The sequence below is a fragment of the Saccoglossus kowalevskii genome, chromosome 19 (genome assembly GCF_978046115.1).
Source record: "Saccoglossus kowalevskii chromosome 19, keSacKowa6.1, whole genome shotgun sequence".
NCBI classification, from domain to species: Eukaryota; Metazoa; Hemichordata; class Enteropneusta; family Harrimaniidae; genus Saccoglossus; species Saccoglossus kowalevskii.
In genome coordinates, this window is record NC_140659.1 from 969,648 (window position 1) to 992,477 (window position 22,830).

At 37.0% G+C, this 22,830-nt stretch overlaps 1 protein-coding gene across 1 annotated transcript in view; it reads left to right on the forward strand.

Moving 5' to 3' along the window:
- Window positions 1-22,830, forward strand: part of LOC102810099 (proteasome subunit alpha type-1-like) — a 71,441-nt gene that overhangs the window by 31,153 nt on the left and 17,458 nt on the right. Inside the window, exons 3-6 of the mRNA XM_085493489.1 lie at window positions 618-721; window positions 6,642-6,730; window positions 10,101-10,171; window positions 10,918-11,047. Of these exons, the coding sequence (XP_085349615.1) occupies window positions 618-721; window positions 6,642-6,730; window positions 10,101-10,171; window positions 10,918-11,047 (394 nt within the window). The remainder of the gene's footprint in view (window positions 1-617; window positions 722-6,641; window positions 6,731-10,100; window positions 10,172-10,917; window positions 11,048-22,830) is intronic.

Below are 22,830 nucleotides of genomic sequence, written 5' to 3' on the forward strand. Positions count from 1 at the left end.
AACTTTTCATCTCAAATCTAAAACACTTGCTGTTCTTGTAGCTCTCAAGGTAAGAACCTGAACTTTTCATCTCAAATCTAAAACACATGCTGTTCTTGTAGCTCTCAAGGTAAAGAACCTAAACTTTTCATCTCAAATCTAAAACACATGCTGTTCTTGTAGCTCTGAAGGTAAGAACCTAAACTTTTCATCTCAAATCTAAAACACATGCTGTTCTTGTAGCTCTGAAGGTAAGAACCTGAACTTTTCATCTCAAATCTAAAACACATGCTGTTCTTGTAGCTCTGAAGGTAAGAACCTGAACTTTTCATCTCAAATCTAAAACACATGCTGTTCTTGTAGCTCTCAAGGTAAGAACCTAAACTTTTCATCTCAAATCTAAAACACATGCTGTTCTTGTAGCTTTGAAGGTAAGAACCTAAACTTTTCATCTCAAATCTAAAACACATGCTGTTCTTGTAGCTCTGAAGGTAAGAACCTAAACTTTTCATCTCAAGTGAAGTGCCCATCTCAAATTTATGTGGCCTACTACCGGTAGTTTAGCTTTGCAAAAATTATCTATTGTCACACAGGTCCACAAATCACATTGCATGAAATGTCATTGTATTTATTTACAGAGAGCCCCATCTGAGCTATCTGCACATCAGAAGAAAATAATAGAAATAGATGAACATGTTGGTATGTCAATTGCAGGACTCACAGCTGATGCAAGACTTTTAAGGTATGTCAATAAAGATCCTCTGTGAGGTTCCTGAGATATTACTGGTTGAAATTTTTTTTATTTGTCAAGCCGAGTTTATTTAGCTTTACTATGATCGTAGATAACAAAGCAAAGCTGTTCAAAAATACTATTTTTGTCTTCTTGAAAACTACCAGCCCAATTGCTTTGATACAGTACAGTTCTCGCGGAAGCTTTGGCTTTTGTGGCATCATTGTCGCCTACGCATGGCTTCATTGTCGCCTCAGCATCGCGTCATTGAAAATTGAAGCTGTGTTCGCCTCGCTATTTTGTGGCATCATCGTGGCCTCAGCTTCGCAGTCTCATGGCTTCAACATGGCATCAGCTTCAACTTATTGTGGCATGAGTATGACCTCATTATTTGCACGCAGAAGTTCGATATGTAATTGAATCGATTTGAAATTCAAGGTGAATAAAATAATATGATCAAGAGTAAAATGACATTTTAAAAAGATATCTTGTTTAATTATTTTAGTGTTGCGAGTATTGGGCACCAAAAACTTTGCGAAGTACATTGCAATCGGCAAGGTGACGAGTTTCATATTGACTGGAAGGAAAATCGTGATAAATTCAAATCACACGATGCAATCGTCGTTCTGATACAACACAATTTGCTGTATACGAAATGAAACTGTTCTTGTTATAAAATTTACCTTTTTTCGCTCATTTTATTTGCTGCTAGAAGAGCAGATTCAGATTCCTCATTCCGGTGGTATTTTTCTGTGTTTCGTTTAGTTTTAGCCGAGTCCGACCCCATGCCCGGACTACTAAAACATGCAACACACACGTACGTCGCCTGGTGCGTCGGCGTCATCGCCGGTCATCTTGATACAAAGTTCCAAAACAAGTGCGTACATTTCCAACATATGATTGGATGGTTGTGGTGGCGTCGGTCTGGTAAAATTTGACAACCAATTCTCAAAATTAAGTCACGATCTATACGTACTTTAAAAGTATTCTCACAAACATATTTTCGAATGAAAACGAGCCACATGCCCTGTAAAAAATCGAATAGCACTTGACATGCAGAAATAATTTATTGGGCTTCAGAAAAAAAAACGTGTCCATTTAGTGTGGCCGTAAATATTTGGTCACCAGCCGATGAACAATTTGAAAATCATGATTCACACGGAAGTCCTTCGATACTGAAAATCATCGACCTCAGTCTGGTTTACCTTATTTCCCAACTTGCAAAACTGATTTGTATCTCAGCCCTGTTTTTTTTCTTCTTTTTTTTTGAACTGAGGTAAAATCCCATCCGTTTGTCAAAATATATCGATGTTTTTCAGTGAATAATTGCGAAGCCTGTCACAGCACAAAAAAACTTTGTGAATCGACGATGGAGATTGGATGGTACGACGACCCTTCAATTTGCGTTAAATATGTTTTGTTACAACATCATTGATTGGCTGAGAGTCACCTGATCGGAGCACGACCTGGGTCACAGAACCATATTAGTCCGTATTATCAACAGGACTTTGCGAGAAAATCACACCCACATTTTCAACCATTTTAGCGCGGAAGTTGCCAACAAATGTCGAAAACTCGTGAATTTTATAAATTCGAATAAAATAAAGCTAGCAATTCGTAAGACTGGTTAATAATATATCCCCCGATGCGCTTCGATTTTTTTATTTCAAGGTGAGAAATGGATACTAGTAGTTGAAGTTCCATCGATTTCAAGGCGACTATTTAACCGCGACAACTCTACGCTCTGTTGTAGTTTCGCGAGGTAAAACAAAAATACAATAAATAGTACTTGTTTAATTATTTGGTTGTACAGCCCGCAAATTACGGACATGATCCCCATGAATTACGATAAATAAATGCTGATTGTGTTGAATGACGGACTTCGGGACCGTTTGGAGAAACAAATTACGGTCGGTAGACATTTCAAACAAATGAAATTATTAACGAAAGACGAGATTTTTCTAGGTATTTACGATCATACGGTCATACCAAATATATACAAAATTGACAAATACACAAAGAGGTGTTATAGTAGGTCATTTTTGACTCCCATGTGCGAAGCACAAAATGGTCTTTGCAGTTAGTGTGTTTGTATGTGTGTATGTGTGTGTGTGTGTGTGTGTATGTGTGTATGTGTGTCCGACTGTTCCACTGCTATCTCAAGAACCATACATCGGTTTTTGATGAAACTTGGTGCATAGATGCTCTGGGCCAATGCGCAGATTTGATTAGGTTTTGGTAAAAATCCATGCTCGTTAATTATTTAATTTGCATGATAATTAGCTAATTTTTAGCTGTTCTATGACTGTTCCACTGATATCTAAAGAACCACTCATTGGATTTTGATGAAACTTGGTACATAGATGCTCTGAACATATGCGCAGATTTGATTAATTTTTGGTAAAAATCCGTGCATATTAATTTATTACCTAATTTGCATGATAATTAGCTATTTTTTAGTGGTTCCATGACTGTTCCACTGATATCTAAACAACCACTCATTGGATTTTGATGAAACTTGGTACATAGATGCTCTGAACTAATGCTAGGTTTTGATTAGTTTTTGGTAATAATCCGTGGATACTAATTACCTAATTTGCATAATGATTAGTCAATTTTCGGTTTTTCCACTGATATCTCAAGTACTAATCATCACATTTCAATGAAACTTGGTACATAGATGTCATACGACACTGCACAGACCTGATAGTTTTTATGGTAATATCAGTACATATTAATTACCTAATTTGCATAATTAATTAATTTTCAGCATTTGATATAAGTAGTTAGCATTACATTTCAATGAAACTTGGTACTTACATACTCAAGGACTATGCAGAGATTGATTGTTTTCGATAAATATTTGTGCATATTAATCACCTAATTTGCATAATTAGTTAATTTTCAGCTTTTCCACGGGTATCTCAAGTACTAATCATCGCATTTCAATGAAACTTGGTACATAGATCCTTTAGGACTATGCAGAGACCTGATTAGTTTTAGGGTAAATAATTGTGCATATTAATTACCTAATTTGCATAATTAATTTTCAGCTTTTCTACTGATATCTAAAGTACTAATCATCACATTTCAATGAATCTAGAATTATGCAGACCCAATTAGTTTCCGGTAAATATTTGTGCATATTAATCACCTAATTTACATAATTAACCAACTTTCACACTGATATCTCAGGTACTATACATCACATATCAATAAATGTACATGGATGCTGTAGGACAATAGATGGACCTGAATAATTGTGGGTTAAAATCTGTACATATTAATTACCTAATTTGCATAATTAACCAATTTTAAGCTTTCACACTGATATCTAAAGTATCGTAAAAACTCCAAAATTTCGACCTGATTTAAATAAATGGTGTTAGAAATGTGACGTGTTTTTAGAGTCAAAATTAAGGTGCATTTTCGGACGGTCGAATTTTTCAGAATAGAAATCAGCAAATGAAAAAATGGGGATGATAGACAGTGTGCTTCATTAGTTTTTAAAAAATGCAATGTCCGTCAATTGACGTAAACTTCCTCATGTTTCACGGTAAAAGCAAAGGTCGTGGCCGAGTTGTAACTCAAAATCTAAACAAAGTCATCAATCAGTATTATGACAAGCAAAACAAAACATCAAGACGCGGAGAAGAGGTCAGCACAAAACTAATAGGTCAAAAGACAAAGCTGTCTCGCACTACCTAGGAAAACTTGCGAATGTTCGAAGTACAGGTACCCATTGGACAAAAGATACATGGAAGTTTAGCAAACTATCTCCCCGACCCAGTGCAATGTATCCGGTTAGAATCAAAGCTCACGTGTCCCTTATTTGAGGGACCAAATTCTGCCGTAAATTCGCCCTTGGATTAAAAAATAAAATGGGATTTAAGAAAATAAAATGGGACTTTTAAGGTGTATTTTGGCGTCATTTTTCGGACATTTCAATCAATCCTGCCAGCTAAAATAGAGTCTAAGTTTTACCGTAGTCATTGACGTCTGTCTATTCAAGAGTACACGTGTATGATTTTTATCGTGACTAGCGTGAGCGGGTAAGCTTCCTTTCGAGAATGAGCTGTTATCACTGTGAACAATGTTAAATTATTCTTCAGATGACCAGTTTATTTTTTAAAAACAACTATTTTTTTTATTTAAAAAAAATCATGCCGTTTTCGCATCAAAATCCAAGCCAAAATATCGTACTACAACATCAATCTCTTCCGCATTGCGTTCAATAACATTAACATATTTAAATAAGCTATGGTAATTTGAACACGTTGGCATCATCCAGCTTTTTGATTGGTTAATTAGCGATTTGACCTATTTGACCTAAGAGAACATGGCGGATATCCTACAGCATCAAACGTTTATACGAGACCGGAATCATTCGCTTACGATGAAACTAAGTTGACTTTTATTTGTATTTCATAACCATTCAACAAATTTATTTTGTGTACATTATTATAATCACTACTGAGTACAGTAATAATCAACAATTCAGAAACGCAGCATGCCGAGATTTTTGTGTTCGTTTTTATTTGAAACTTCGTTTATTTAGAATATATTTTCGTTACCAATAAAATAAAAATCTCTCAGTCAATCAGAAACCCGGATTCATGCCTTCGAGGAAGGTCCCGTTTGAACGCTCACATCGTTTTTTTTTCGTTTGAGGGAAAACTAAAACTGGTCGCAATTTTCGAATAAGAATGAGTCGGCAATTTTTAGTGGAGTCGAAAATTTGGAGGTAAATAAAACACAGAAACCCGGCAAATAAATAGGCGTCCGAATTTTTAGAGGGGTCGAAATTTTGGAGTTTTCACGGTACTAATTATTCCATTTCAATGAAACTTAGTACAAAGATGCTCTAGGACAATGTACAAACCTAATTAGTTTGGGGTAAAAATCTGTTCATATTAATTCCCTAATAAGCATAATAATTCATAATTTTTTGGTTCTAATCACATTTCAATTAAACTTGGAGACATAGATTTTCTGTTACATTGCGCAGACCTCATTAGTTTTACACTCAAATCTGGTCATATTAATTTTCTGATTTGCATAATTAGTTTTCAGCTAAGTAATTTCGAATTATATTTAATGTGTCTCCAATACTCTCAGCACATGGGAGTTCTTTCTAAGCTTTCTTTGATTATTTTAGCCTTAGAAATATTTTCTTTCACTCAGTCCACGTCCATGCGTGGGAATTCTATTTAGCTTCATGGTCCTTTGGCTTGTCTTCTGCTTGGGGGGAAACAACAATAATTATACAAATCGTAAACTCAACACAATCAGGAAAAGAAACCCAGACAACAATGTTGTACTTCAGTTGAATACATTTTGTAGCAGTGCGTCACGTCGGAATATTGTCTAAAATAAAATATTCAATCCCAGCCAAATCTAGGTCAAAGGGTCAGATTGCGTGCATATAATTATTGATAGTTAAAACAAAAAGTATTTGAATTTTTGATGGTTGTTCAACATCTATGCACAGTTACTAAACTAGTAACCGTGATCTATAAAAACCAGAAAATTGTTAGTAGTCCGAATTTTTGCACAGTCGAAAATAAAACAGAAATTGACCGGTCAAAAGCGGAAGCGGTCAAGAGGTTTGGGGGAAATGAGTACAGTACTTCTTTGTTTGATGAAGCAATGCTGATGCCACGTTGTTGCCATAATGAGGCCACAATGAAGCGAAGCGACAATCGCCTAACTTTTTAATGTCGCGACATTGAAGCGATGCTGAAGCCATAACAATGCCATAATGATGCGATGCTGAAGCGAAGGTGAAGCTGAAGTGAAGCCAAAGCTTCCGCGAGAACTGTACTGTATATGATATGTAGGTACTTAGGATGAACCTTTATTAAATTTGTGACGATATCATTAATACTATATTTTTAACTCCCTTGAGCTTTATTTTTACTTTTCTTTACAGTAAATTCATGAGAACTGAATGCTTGAATTCGCGGTATTCGTTTGACACTTCTCTACCAATCTCCAGACTTGTTGCATCAGTTGGAAACAGTATCCTTTGACGATATTCCCATGATGCACTCTGTTCGCTGATCAATCATCTCTTGCTGTTTTTAATAGTGTAATTGGATGACCATTTTGTTGTTTGAGGATCATGAATAATAGGGTATAGGTGCACATCATATTTTTAAGAAAAGTGGCTGACTGGAGGCCATTTTTGTTTTGTCCATGTTGATTCCTTGCATAAGTACTAAACTCATAAGTAATAATATAAGTTGTGTTAGTTTGTGTCATCAATTGAAGACTATCATTGTGTCATGAAAAGTTTTTCACAGAAAGAAGAGGTCTTTGTATCATAATCATACATCATGGGTTACAGGTGCATGTTATTTTAAAAGACTTTTTCTGTGATGGCTTGCATGATTTCATTCAAACTAAGTACAGTAGAACGTCGATTATCCGGACTGTTAGGGGGACATGCTTTTTGTTCGGTTATGCAAACAGTTCGGATATGCGATCTTGTATGGGCGTGCTCAAATTTACAGGCTCACATACACACAAATTCTAACGCACATGACTGTAATGAAATCAAACAATAGTACATGTAGAGTACGTCATTAAAAACATTTTAATACATTGTAATAAAAATGTTGCATGCTGGAATGTTAAAAAATGTTTCAAAATGTCCGTAAAATGTAGCGATAATAAAGTTCCTTTGCTTCTTTCTTGGGAAAACCAAGTCCCGAACCAAGTGAAGACGGATTTCTCTGAACGATCGTCATAGGCTGTTTTCGTTATCTTTCGTGTCAGTCCTGCACTTGAATCCACTTTACTGAAAAAATCCAGCAGCTTTTGTTTTGCCTTGATATCTGATATCGTCGATTTACCAACACCATACTCAGCAGGATAGATTGCTTGTGGTTTCGCCACGTTCTAGTCGATTTATAATTGACACCTTCGCGTCCAAATCACCAGGGGTAGCCATGCCAACACCAGATACAAGACGCTGATAAAGTAAACAGGTGAAAGGTCGCTTCGTTTTCGCTGTGTATATTTCGGCTCGATGTTACCAGATTGCTCGGGAATTTTCGAATGGTAAACTGCTACAAGATGTCCCGATTTTATTGGATTCAGCAAAGTTTTTAACACCTAGAACGATTGACATAATAAATTGTTGTAAAAATCCAGGTTGGCTACTGTGATCATCGGACGTAAACACTTCAACGCTGTGAACCATCAAACGGCCCGCCGACTGTGGTCATTGGTTGCCGTTGTCTGCTGATAAACCATCAAAGAGGCACACCAAGGGGTTGTTATTGTTTCGTCTCTCTTTTTCACTGCACTATTAAACTGGCGTCGCTTCTGTGGAAAACATCCCAGAAGTTGTTTTCTTTCTTTTTAGCTCCGCTGTTGACTTTGTCGAGCGGAGCTTATCATATGAGTGATTGTCCGTCGTCGTCCGTGTCAATGTTTTACTTTTTCGACTTCTTCTTGAAAACTACAAGCCTGAATGCTTTGATACTTGGTGTATATGTACCTTGGGTAGACCTCTCTCAGATTTGTTCATTCCATGATAATATCTTCAATTCTCTAATTTTGGTGAATATTTTTGTCATTTTTGGTAAAAAGTGATATTTTCGACATCTTGTTGAAAACCGCAAGTCCAATTGCTTGGATATTACATATATAGGTACTACATGTGGATCTCTCTCAGATTTCTTCATTTTGTAATGATATCTTTAATTCTCTAATTTTGGTGAATATTTTTGTCATTTTTGGTAAAAAGTGATATTTTCAACTTCTTGTTGAAAACCGCAAGTTCAATTGCTTTGATATTACATATATAGGTACTACATGTGGACCTCTCTCAGATTTGTTCTTTTTGTAGTGATATCTTTAATTCTCTAATTTTGGTGAATATTTTTGTCATTTTTGGTAAAAAGTGATATTTTCTTGTTAAAAACCACAATCATTTATGGTGAAAAATGATATTTTTGAATTCTTGTTGAAAACAGCAAGTCCCATTGCATTGATACTATGCATATTGTTCATTTTCTAATGATATCTTCTGTTCTTTAATTGCCATGTGCATTGCTAACAGTGGAGCTATCTCAGCCGAGAGGCTGCTTGTTTTATTCCGAAAAGCATGTGACTTCTGATACTGGACATTAAAATTAAAAATCGGAAAAAACATGGGATCGGCTCATGGCCGCGTTTCTTTGACGGCAGTGGAACCCCGTACAATTTTCCCAGGAAACGTATCCGAACTTTACCAGTCAGATCCTTAACTTTACCAAGTTGTAAGTCACCGCGACTTACAACTTGGTAAAGTTAAGGATCTGACTGTAAACAGTGGAGAAGACATTTGATGAAGTTTGTGTTTTTAGGACATTTTTTATTTACAGTGGAACACTGGTGTGGCGTAATAGGCTTGTCTGAATTTAGGAAATTATTGGATACTGTAATTCGTTTCATTGTTTGCGCAGACACTGTAAACAATGAACGTACACGTGAAAGACGTCGGATTACATGTTGATAACAGCTTTATTGAAAGTGTTGCACCAGGAAATCACACAAGACTGTAGTATTTATTGTATTAATCGACGTCCGGATAATCAACGATCTACTGTACGATTTAACATCCTGGATTTTGGGTGCACATTGCATTTTAGTGATTCAGCCAAATACAAATGTATGCTCATATCATCACAGTACATTGCCATCAATGATTGATCACATCCAACACTATTTATTCAAACATTCCCACACTCGTAGAAGTAGAAACAGCTAGTGGCTGTCTTTGGCATTAAGTACAAAACAGGGACTGTGCATTATCAATGCTTGGCTTGCTGGTACAAGGTCATTTTGTTTTAATCAATTGTGTTGTAACTATATGTTAAAACGGGGAAGTCGTCACATGCGCATGCGCCAGATAGCCTTAGCAAGTCATTGTTTACAAACAAGCGTCTACCCATGAGCCTTTGCGCTGTTAGCATGTGTTATCGTCGCTTGGAACTCGATTCCCACACGTGCGCAGGTGATAACCTTCCCTCTTCAATTTGATGTTTATATGTTCAATGATCACATTCAGTTGTTTGATTGGCAGTCATTCTAGAATGTTAAAATTTCATCAAAATCATTTCATAATTCTGAAACTTTATCTTTGTCAATTTTGAATGGATTTCATTATTCTGAAACTTTATCTTTGTCAAGTATGAATGGATTTCATTATTCTGAAACTTTATCTTTGTCAAGTATGAATGGATTTCATTCAAACTTTATACATTTATTGGACATTTTTGAAACCTTGATGCATGTCATGTTTTTTTGAGATCAGATTTAAAATGGCAGAATGACATATAATTTATGATCATGTGGCTAGACAAATTGTGTTAGCTATTATCCTTGACTTTCTTACTAGAATCTCAAATAAATACTCAACGATATGGTAGGAGGCCATTTGGTGTGGGCCTTTTAGTTGCTGGATATGATGTAAGTATGTCAAATAAAATATTGTGTTTTACTGTAAATACAGGAACTGCACATCTAGCAATAAAAAGTAATACTGTAAAATGACTAATTTTCACTGGGTTCCAATTTCGCTGATTTACCATTTCAGGCATATTCAATGGGTTTTAAATTCACGGTTTTATCATTTAGATTATGTGTTCTATGCTAAATTTTACATATTCACTGGGTTTTAATTTTGCGGATTTTCCAGTTGGCAAAATAAGCAAAATTAAAACCCAGCGAATAATTAACCCCTTTACCGGAAAAGCCCAAAGGTCCAACTCTTGTCCCTGGTGTACTAATTTATGAGAACTAAACTATGAGAAATTCACCTCTGTTTTCACAAAAATCAGATTGTCTTTGAAGCTAGGGTGTCCTACAAAAAAAAATAGCAATATGATATTTATTAATCTGTATTCACAATTTTTGGATGACCCAATTTCTACTGCTGCTAGTTCAACAATGGACTACCCACTACTATTAATGAAGGGCCAGCTTTCAAAAAATGTTAAACATGGTAGCAAAGTCAGAGAAGGTTCTAGAAAAGGTGGTGTAGTGTTTTGAATCTTTTATTTGACTGGACCTATCTGATGCCAAGATGCCTTTAGAAGCATTTAGTTTGTAAAATTGTACTTATAGCAATCGGCAGCTGAACCAACCAACCAAGTGACACTCGCCCTTGTATTTTACTATTCAGCATTGTACTGACTATCTTTGTCTCTCACCAGGAAATGGGTCCTCATGTGTATCAAACCTGTCCATCAGCAAATTATTTTGATTGTAAAGCTATGGCAATTGGTTCACGGTCTCAGTCAGCACGGACGTATCTTGAAAGGCATATGGAAGAATTTACAAATAGTAAGTATTCAAAAACACAAAATAGAAAGTCATTGTGCGAGGATTGGTTCAATCATGTAGAAAGTGTTTTTTAACAAATGTAAATCTGGAGGTGATTTGGAAACACAAAAAATGTGTTGTTAACAAAAAACAGATATAACTAGATATAATTAGGACGCAGTCCGAAAACGGGGACTTATGTTTTGCCCTGTGTGCGTCCGCCCGTCCGTGCGTCCGTCATCACCTGTATCTCGAACATGCATGGACCGATTAAGTTCAAACTTCACTCATACATCACACATTATATGGGACATATGCACATGCATTTTTTTCATGATCCGATTAACGATAGCCGAATAGCGGCCATTTTAAGGCCGAAAATGCATCAAAATCGCACATTTTCACCATTCCGGACCCAGATCTCAGTTATGCATGGACGGATTTTGTTCAAATTTGGTACATACATTAAACATAATAGGACGTTGATGCACGTCATTTTTTTTTTTGGGATCGGGTTCGAAATGGCCGACTGGCGGCCATTTTGTTTTAAAGAATTCAGTTCTGGATCCGTATCTGAGACATGCTTGGATTGATCGAGTTCAAACTTCACACACACAAGGTACATCATGTCACAAATATGTATGTGCATTTGTTTCATGATCTCATTAAACGATAGCCAAATGGCGGCCGCTTTAAGGCCGAAAATGCATTGAAATCGCACATTTTCACCATTCCGGACCCGGATCTCAGTTATGCTATGACGGATTTCATTCAAATTTGGTACATACATTAAACATAATAGGACCTTGATGCACGTCTTCTTTTTTTTCGGATCAAGTTCGAAATAGCCGACTGGCGGCCATTTTGTTTTAAAGAATTCAGTTCTGGATCCGTATCCGAGACATGTCTGGATTGATCAAGTTCAAACTTCACACACACAAGGTACATCATGTCACAAATATGTATGTGCATTTGTTTCGTGATCTCATTAACGATAGCCAAATGGCGGTCGCTTTAAGGCCGAAAATGCATTGAAATCGCACATTTTCACCATTCCAGACCCGGATCTCAGTTATGCATGGACGGATTTCATTCAAATTTGGTACATACATTAAACATAATAGGACCTTGATGCACGTCATTTTTTTTTTCGGATCAAGTTCGAAATAGCCGACTGGCGGCCATTTTGTTTTAAAGAATTCAGTTCTGGATCCGTATCCGAGACATGCTTGGATTGATCAAGTTCAAACTTCACACACACAAGGTACATCATGTCACAAATATGTATGTACATTTGTTTCATGATCTCATTAACGATAGCCAAATGGCGGCCGCTTTAAGGCCGAAAATGCATTGAAATTGCACATTTTCACCATTCCGGACCCGTATCTCAGTTATGCATGGATGGATTTTGTTCAAATTTGGTACATACATTAAACATAATAGGACCTTGATGCACGTCATTTTTTTTTTCGGATCAAGTTCGAAATAGCCGACTGGCGGCCATTTTGTTTTAAAGAATTCAGTTCTGGATCCGTATCCGAGACATGCTTGGATTGATCGAGTTCAAACTTCACACACACAAGGTACATCATGTCACAAATATGTATGTGCATTTGTTTCATGATCTCATTAACGATAGCCAAATGGCGGCCGCTTTAAGGCCGAAAATGCATTGAAATTGCACATTTTCACCATTCCGGACCCGTATCTCAGTTATGCATGGATGGATTTTGTTCAAATTTGGTACATACATTAAACATAATAGGACCTTGATGCACGTCATTTTTTTTTTCGGATCAAGTTCGAAATAGCCGACTGGCGGCCATTTTGTTTTAAAGAATTCAGTTCTGGATCCGTATCCGAGACATGCTTGGATTGATCGAGTTCAAACTTCACACACACAAGGTACATCATGTCACAAATATGTATGTGCATTTGTTTCATGATCTCATTAACGATAGCCAAATGGCGGCCGCTTTAAGGCCGAAAATGCATTGAAATCGCACATTTTCACCATTCCGGACCCGGATCTCAGTTATGCTATGACGGATTTCATTCAAATTTGGTACATACATTAAACATAATAGGACCTTGATGCACGTCTTCTTTTTTTTCGGATCAAGTTCGAAATAGCCGACTGGCGGCCATTTTGTTTTAAAGAATTCAGTTCTGGATCCGTATCCGAGACATGTCTGGATTGATCAAGTTCAAACTTCACACACACAAGGTACATCATGTCACAAATATGTATGTGCATTTGTTTCGTGATCTCATTAACGATAGCCAAATGGCGGTCGCTTTAAGGCCGAAAATGCATTGAAATCGCACATTTTCACCATTCCAGACCCGGATCTCAGTTATGCATGGACGGATTTCATTCAAATTTGGTACATACATTAAACATAATAGGACCTTGATGCACGTCTTTTTTTTTTTCGGATCAAGTTCGAAATAGCCGACTGGCGGCCATTTTGTTTTAAAGAATTCAGTTCTGGATCCGTATCCGAGACATGCTTGGATTGATCAAGTTTAAACTTCACACACACAAGGTACATCATGTCACAAATATGTATGTACATTTGTTTCATGATCTCATTAACGATAGCCAAATGGCGGCCGCTTTAAGGCCGAAAATGCATTGAAATTGCACATTTTCACCATTCCGGACCCGTATCTCAGTTATGCATGGATGGATTTTGTTCAAATTTGGTACATACATTAAACATAATAGGACCTTGATGCACGTCATTTTTTTTTTTCGGATCAAGTTCGAAATAGCCGACTGGCGGCCATTTTGTTTTAAAGAATTCAGTTCTGGATCCGTATCCGAGACATGCTTGGATTGATCGAGTTCAAACTTCACACACACAAGGTACATCATGTCACAAATATGTATGTGCATTTGTTTCATGATCTCATTAACGATAGCCAAATGGCGGCCGCTTTAAGGCCGAAAATGCATTGAAATTGCACATTTTCACCATTCCGGACCCGTATCTCAGTTATGCATGGATGGATTTTGTTCAAATTTGGTACATACATTAAACATAATAGGACCTTGATGCACGTCATTTTTTTTTTCGGATCAAGTTCGAAATAGCCGACTGGCGGCCATTTTGTTTTAAAGAATTCAGTTCTGGATCCGTATCCGAGACATGCTTGGATTGATCGAGTTCAAACTTCACACACACAAGGTACATCATGTCACAAATATGTATGTGCATTTGTTTCATGATCTCATTAACGATAGCCAAATGGCGGCCGCTTTAAGGCCGAAAATGCATTGAAATCGCACATTTTCACCATTCCGGACCCGTATCTCAGTTATGCATGGATGGATTTTGTTCAAATTTGGTACATACATTAAACATAATAGGACCTTGATGCACGTCATTTTTTTTTTCGGATCAAGTTCGAAATAGCCGACTGGCGGCCATTTTGTTTTAAAGAATTCAGTTCTGGATCCGTATCCGAGACATGCTTGGATTGATCGAGTTCAAACTTCACACACACAAGGTACATCATGTCACAAATATGTATGTGCATTTGTTTCATGATCTCATTAACGATAGCCAAATGGCGGCCGCTTTAAGGCCGAAAATGCATTGAAATCGCACATTTTCACCATTCCGGACCCGTATCTCAGTTATGCATGGATGGATTTTGTTCAAATTTGGTACATGCATTAAACATAATAGGACCTTGATGCACGTCTTTTTTTTTTTTCGGATCAAGTTCGAAATGGCCGACTGGCGGCCATTTTGTTAAAGAATTTAGTTCTGGATCCGTATCCGAGACATGCTTGGATTGATCAAGTTCAAACTTCACACACACATGGTACATCATGTCACAAATAGATATGTGCATTTGTTTCATGATCTGCTTAACAATAGCGGAATGATGGCCATTTTAAGGCCGAAAATGCATCAAAATCACGTATTTTCACAATTCCAGAACCGGATCTCAGTCATGCATGGATGGATTTTGTTCAGATTTAGCACAATGTATTGTACATATGCAGGTGCATTTCGGTCATGATCTGCTTTGAATGTATATGTCACTCAAATATGAACGGAACGGGGACGTGTCATTGACAATGACTTGTTATATTATTAGTTTAATAATACGGTCCAGTGTTCTCCCCAGGATACAAACTGTATGGCAATGCTGTCATGCTGCCCTGAGAGACCGCCATGTTTGTCTGTCACTGCCATGCTTGATTTCTGCATTTTATTTTGCTCAAATTTGGTACATTAAACATAATAGGACCTTGATGCACGTCATTTTTTTGGGGGGATCGGGTTTGAAATGGCCGACTGGCGGTCATTTTGTTTTAAAGAATTCAGTTCTGGATCCGTATCTGAGACATGCCTGGATTGATCGAGTTCAAACTTCACACACACAAGGTACATCATGTCACAAATATGTATGTGCATTTGTTTCATGATCTCATTAACGATAGCCAAATGGCGGCCGCTTTAAGGCCGAAAATGCATTGAAATTGCACATTTTCACCATTACGGACCCGGATCTCAGTTATGTATGGATGGATTTTCTTCAGATTTAGTACAATGTGTTGTACATATGCAGGTGCATTTCGGATCAGACCACTGAAAGTGGTCTGAGATTTCGGTCATGATCTGCTTTGAATGTATATGTCACTCAAATATAAACGGAACGGGGACGTGTCATTGACAATGACTTGTTCATCATGATTTGACCTGAAGAACTTCCTTTGACCTAAAAGGTCACATCTTTCATTAAGCAATCAAAGTGCTGTGTCGTACAGACGAAGTTTTCCGATTATTGACGAAGTCATTTTTTCAACGCAATGTGGAAGTGAATTACCACGATGTTAAAATGCGATCTGATTTCAACAAAAAACGGTGATTTTTAGTCCCTGTTCGGACGCAGTCCGAAAACGGGGACTTATGTTTTGACCTCCGTGTGTCCATGCGTGCGTGCATGCGTTCAGACCTGTATCTTAGAAATGCCTGGACCAATCACAATCAAACTTCACACATACATCATACATGATATTATATATATGCACGTCAATTTGTTTCATGATCTGATTCAAGATGGCCAACTGGCGGCAATTTTTGTGCTAAAAATCATCAAAATCAAGCATTTCTCGGCTGTTTACAGATGGATTTTGTTCAAGCTTGGTATATACATTAGACATTATAGGACCTTGATGCACATCATTTTGTTTTTCGATCTGATTCAATATGGCCGAATGGTGGCCATTTTTGTGCTAAAAAATCCTAAAAATCAAGCATTTCTCGGCTGTTTACAGATGGATTTTGTTGAAACTTGGTATATACATTAGACATTATGCGACTTTGATGCAAATAATTTTGTTTTTCCAGATAAGATTCAAAATGGCCGACTGGCTCTCGTGCCATATCTCTGACTTGCTTTCACTGATTATTTTCAAATTTTAAATATTCATTATACATCATGTCATAAATAGACAGATATATTGGTTTGACGATCCTATTCAAAATGGCCAAATGGTGGCCATTTTGTGCTAAAAAATTATCAAATATCAAGCATTTCTGGCATTTATGGATGGATTTTGTTCAAACTTGGTACATGTATTAGATATTACAGGTTCCTGATGCACATCATTTATTTTTCAGATCGGATTCAAAATGGCTGTCTGGCGGCCATTTTGTTTTAATGAATAGGCTTCTAGAGCCATATCTCTTAAATGCTTTGACTTGTTATATTCAAATTTTATATATTCGTTATACATCATGTTATATACAGTAAAACCTGTCAAAACCGATCCCTGAATAAACTGACCTACTGTCAGAACCGACCGATTTATGTAGTCTACGAATTTGTCCATAGATGCCTATGTTAAAACAACCTGTGAAATCCGACCACTGTCTACTCCAAACACCGACCGCATTGATCGGTCCCAAGTCCAATATTCACACTGAATACATCAACCATCCGACCAGTTGCACCACATCTGTTGTCTAGTAATCCGGTCTGCCCGACCTAAAAAGTGTGCATTGTGTTAAATTTACCGTGAACGTCATAGAAACAATATCAAATCTCACTACAAGTAACGTTCCGTGTAAAACAATAGCAACTGATTAAGTTTTTCAAACCGCACGCCCTCACATCGCATGATGTCTGGACAGTGTAATGACCCCGGATATAAACAAATGATCGGGGTCATCAACTTCAATTGCGGTGAAGCACACTGCATCATCACTTCTTCAACGATCAAGACATTGAGTTTTTTTCTTTCCATAACAATTCTGATCGACAATTTTGTGCTTTCGAATGTTTCGGTAAAGGGGGCTTTAAGATTGACGACGACAACAAAGAATTCAGAAACCTTATTTAGCATGTTGCAGACCCGCAAACGCAGTGTAGCATTGATGAATACCTCCACTTTGATGAGCGTATCCCGACTGAAGCAATGTATGACGACGAGTGAGAGCAACAGATTGTTGAGAATTTTATTGCAGACAAAGAAAACCATGAATCTACAGACAACGATGACATAAATAGCAACGACAGTCAAATTATTGACCCCAACGATGACCGTGACTTGACGCATGGTGATGTGCTAGACATGTTGACAAGATTACAAAACTTCGCAATAAACAGACTCCAGTTACTTGACAGATATCCAAAATGTCATAATTCGACTGTCTGCATAAATTATGATAATTACATGTAGCTCACGTGAACTTGCATTGTGATGTCATTCAAAATGGTCGCCTTCAGTTACGATACGCGATACTTACCCGTTCTGTTCGAACAGTTATTTTAACGTTTATTGATTTCATGTACTTACCATAATATTCTTGTCTTGTTTGGTAAATTATTTTATTGAAACAATACAATAAATGTAAATACATGTATAATCACCATAGGCAAACTCTGGTGTCTTTCATTTGTCCCGTGTTTACAGCACATGTAATTGTTGTTGTTTCAATCCAAGTCACCCCCACCCTGAATAAACCGACTCCCTCTGAAAACCGACCATAGATCCCAGTCCCCCAGTCATGGTCGGTTTTGACAGGTTTTACATACTGTATATACATGTATTCAAAATGGCTGATTTTGAATGCTGTTCCAGAGCAATATCTCTCAATATGGACAATCAGATACAAATGTCAATCATTTTAATGTTAAAAAAATCATATTCCTGACATGGTTATATTCCAGCTATTTTACTATAAACAAAACTATATATCTTAAATTTGATAACTAACGGGGACTGTGCCATGCATGGCTTGTTTTCCCTAAAGCTGTTGATTTGCAATTTTTGAAAGGTAGACTGAGGGTGGAGGAAGTATTTAAACCTTTCATGGTCGCCAACAAGTCATGTCAAAGAATAGTTCGCTCGTTCACATCCCATTCATGAAAGTCTTAATGAACACAATTATTCAGAAAAGTAAAACTATGTTCAATGCCCAGGTTTCACGACTTGACGATCACATTTTTGGCGTTTCTAAAACTACTACTCAAAAGAAATATGGATTACTTCAGTATTGCAACATCGGGGTTCATCCTGAGTAAATAACAGAATAGAAAAGGTGCTAATCCAATCTGATTAAAATCTGATGTAGTGTACGGGCTTTAATTATTTTGCCTATAAACTTATTTTAATTTTATTATTTATTACTTTTGTTATTAATGCGTTTTTATTTTACTTTGATTTTGATTTTGTATTTTTTTTTAATTCCGCCCTATCTACATCTGATCCGACGTCTATGTAAGTCCCGTTCGAATCTTGCGTAAGTAACAGCCAATCACAGCCCCCCTTTTATACAGGCTCTCGGTTGCTTACTTTTCAGTGTAGCGATACTCTACGGGCAATCTTTCTGTACATTATATGTTGCCCACTTGAATAAACCATTAATAGAAAATTGCTAGTATATTTTTATTTGCAAAAGAAATTCCACAGCATTTTACAATTTTTGTCATTACATTGATTATTTTTTTCACTTCCAACAAATTTAAATGTGTACACTTCCAGATACATCTTTGCCAGCCAAGGTTCGTTCATTCAGTCATCGCTTCAATTTTACATCAAACACTGAGCATAATTATCTAGAATGAAATCAAACAAATAAGTAAATTGTAATGATTAGAACACAGTAAACAGCTATAGTAAACAATACAAACTGATTTTAAATTATATAACGGTCACCGGCCCACGGCATTGACGCAGAAAATTGGAGCAAACAAATATTTCCTGATCAACTGCGATGTGTTCCAAATAAAAAATATTTTATTCCAGTCCAAATCAGCTCAATTACTTTAATAAAGAGTTATTGTATAATGTACAAAATGTTGATACATTTTGATAAATATTTACAGCTACGGCTTCAATATTGTAGACGATTTTGGCCCGACCGTCAACAAAACATCACCCGTCTCCAGGGCAAGCGACTGGAAAAAGACACCGGTGTTCGGTCGAACCGGTGAAAACAAAATCGTCACTCCCAGAATAACTACGCAAAATAACGATCTAAACTCGAGCCACAATATTAACATTTATGACGCAGACACTGTAGTAAAATGAAAAAATATATTTATTGCCAATAAGGGGGGGCTCACCGAATCCCACCTAACCTGCACTAAAGCAACGAATAACTAACAGAGAAATGCGAAAAAGCGGTGAGCCCCCCAAAAAACGTATCAGAATAGTAAAATGCATAAAACAAAAGTATAACCATCAACACTGTATAAAGATGGGTTAACATTAGTAAATGAGATGTCCTGGTAGATGTAGCATGACTACAACTACAATGATATATGGTAGAAGCAGCCTGAGTGCAACTACAGAGTAACGGTAGAAGCAGCGTGACTGCGACTACAAGGTAGTTACCGAATAACTGTAACTACAGGAATGTTAGATGGTAGAGGTAGCTCTACTGGTAGATACATTGGTATTGTACTACAAAGAATTTATTAGTATATGTAGGTAGCAAAGCTACAAGGTAGAAATGGCGAGCACCATAACTACAATGGTAAATGAAGTGATGGTGAAAAGTAGGTATTTAAAAAACAGTACTAAAGAAACTATAAAAACAATACAATAAAAAATATGCATAAATTAAACCTGTTATCTTGGGGGGAAAATTGCCTTAAATAATAAGGCAAAACCCCCAAAACTATGCCAATTAAATAGGAAATTGGCATAGTGACCCCCAAGATAATAAAAAAAAAAAAATCTTGAATTATCACTACTTATTTTGTACAACAATGAGCATTTTTTTTTTTTTTTTTTATATCTACTTCTATAACATACACTTATTGAGCAGATTAAAAACTACATATCTAAAAAACAAAACAAAAATAACCCTGGCACTTGCCAAAATACAAAGTTCATTAAGATAACTTATATCTCTAAAAACCTGACGCTTCTGCCATGGTAGATTGTGCATTACCCAAAGACCCCTTAGAAACATGAATATAACGATTGTATGAATTCGATGTCCATCGCCCTAACATCTTGATCATATGATCTTGAACACCTGCCTGGGCAGCTGAGGATGCTGCTCCTATGCGAAAAGAGTGACCAGTATACAGTGATGGATCTAAGTGCAGTAATGTCAACAGATGATGCAAATACTGGAGGAAAGTTACACGTGTCAAAGGACAATTGTCAATTGAAAATAGCGGATCAGTAGACCTGGGGGTTGGCTTGCAAGCTAAACGTTTACCCAAGTACACACGAAGAGCAGTAACAGGGCACATTCGGCTGTTAGAACATAGTGTAATAGTAGTGCCATGTCAAACTAGGTCTGTCTTAGAAGTTTTCAGTCGTAAATGGGCATCCCCGTTTGACATGAAAGATACGTCTTCAATACACAGATTGAAATTGGAGTCAAATTTGGAGTTATAAACAGTGAATTCTCCACAACGTAAGAAACCAAAAAATGCTACAAGAATAGCGGCTTCCAAAAGACTATCTGTATAGGGAGTGAAAACACCCTTCTTTAAAGTTGAGATTAACTGAAATGCCAAATCGGCAGTAATGGGGAGCCTCTTTTGAGTCTCACGTGCAAGATCACGTTTGATTGCTTTCATGAAAAGATTTAAACGAACCATGGGTCCTTCTTTGGATTGCCATGGATTAGGTAAGTCTGCCTGTAAGTAAGCAAAGCGTATACCAGCTAAATATAACTGTATTGTAGATGCACTCAAGTTTAATCGTTTGAAACAGTGTGTGACAAAAAGTAATAGAAGATTCTCTGAAATATTTGGTAAACCTGAAACAGAACAATTAACATTATGCATTATGTTGAATCTAATGAAATGAGTAAGTCCGGTATGGTATGCCTTTCTAGTCTTCTCTGATATAGTTAACTTCCACAACAACCTTGTATCCTCAACTAGATGTGGATTACAGTTGAGTATGGTGGACACGGCATATTGCGACTGTGTGCTGTAGGTACTAAGGTACGGAACTTCTGTAATTGAGATCGAGAGAGGGCATCAGCAATATCATTATGTATTCCAGGTAAATATCGTGCTAAAACTACAAAGTTATTCTTCATAGCTGTCAAGGTTAAACGTCGCATCAGTTTGTTAATGACATGGCACCGTGCTGATGCCCTTCCCTTCTTGATTATCTGTACTGTCGCTTGATTGTCACAATTGAAACGAATACGTTTCTTAGACCAATATTTACCCCATAGCATTGCTCCAATCACTATAGGATATAACTCCAGAAGAGCCATAGAGAGTTCATCAGTCTGCGTACCATTTAACTCTACTGGCCACGACTGACTGAACCAACTACCCTGAAAGAAGCCACCAAAACCAACAGTAGATGATGCATCAGTGAAAATTTGCAAATCCGTGGCTTCTACAATATCTACATTCATGAACAGGTGAATACCATTCCAAGACTGCAGGAAATCTTTCCACATGGTCAATTCCATTCGACAGTCTTTGTTCAAAGTAACATGATGGTGTAATTTATGTACAGATGCTGCTAATTTTAGCATATGGGATACAAAAGAACGGCCCGGAAGAACTACTCTGGCAGCAAAATTCAAATGACCCAATAGAGATAGCATTTCCCGTTTAGTGACAGTGGTCTTAGAAGTCATGTCTGCTATCTTAGAAGTAATTCTTTCTTTCTTAACATCCGGCAAGAAAGCTACCATATCCTTTGAATTTAGCATGATCCCTAAATACCCTAATTGATGTGTTGGACCAACAGTTTTGTGCTTGGCCAGCGGTATGTTATAAGACGCAAAAAGCATAGTCATTATTGGCCATGGTACGAAGTGCGTCCTCTTCCTGTGCATCAATCGTCAGGAAATCATCCAGTAAATGGATAATAAAATTCACAGAAAGTCTAAATTCTGCAACCCAGCAAATTGCCTGTGACACCATATCAAATATTTTCGGGCTGGATCTGCTACCAAATACAAGTCGAACAAAGAAATAGTACTGATTGTCCCATTTTACCCCATGCAGATGCCAAATTGAAGGATGTAAAGGAACTTGTTTGAATGCATCTGTAATGTCAAATTTCGATATAAAAGCATTTGCACCAAGTTTCTTTAACTGTACAATAGCATCATCCACGCGAATGTACGATAAAGAATACAGCTCTTTATCAATGAGGTCATTCAAACTAGCCACCTCCGGGTTATCATGAGGAGCTGACAAGGCTATAATGAGACGTTTCTTTTTTGAATATTTCCCTTCTGCTATACCAAGTGGACTGACTCTGTATACCGGAAATGGGGGTGTAACAAAGGGTCCAATCATATACCCCTTGTCCAATTCAGTTTGAAGTAATG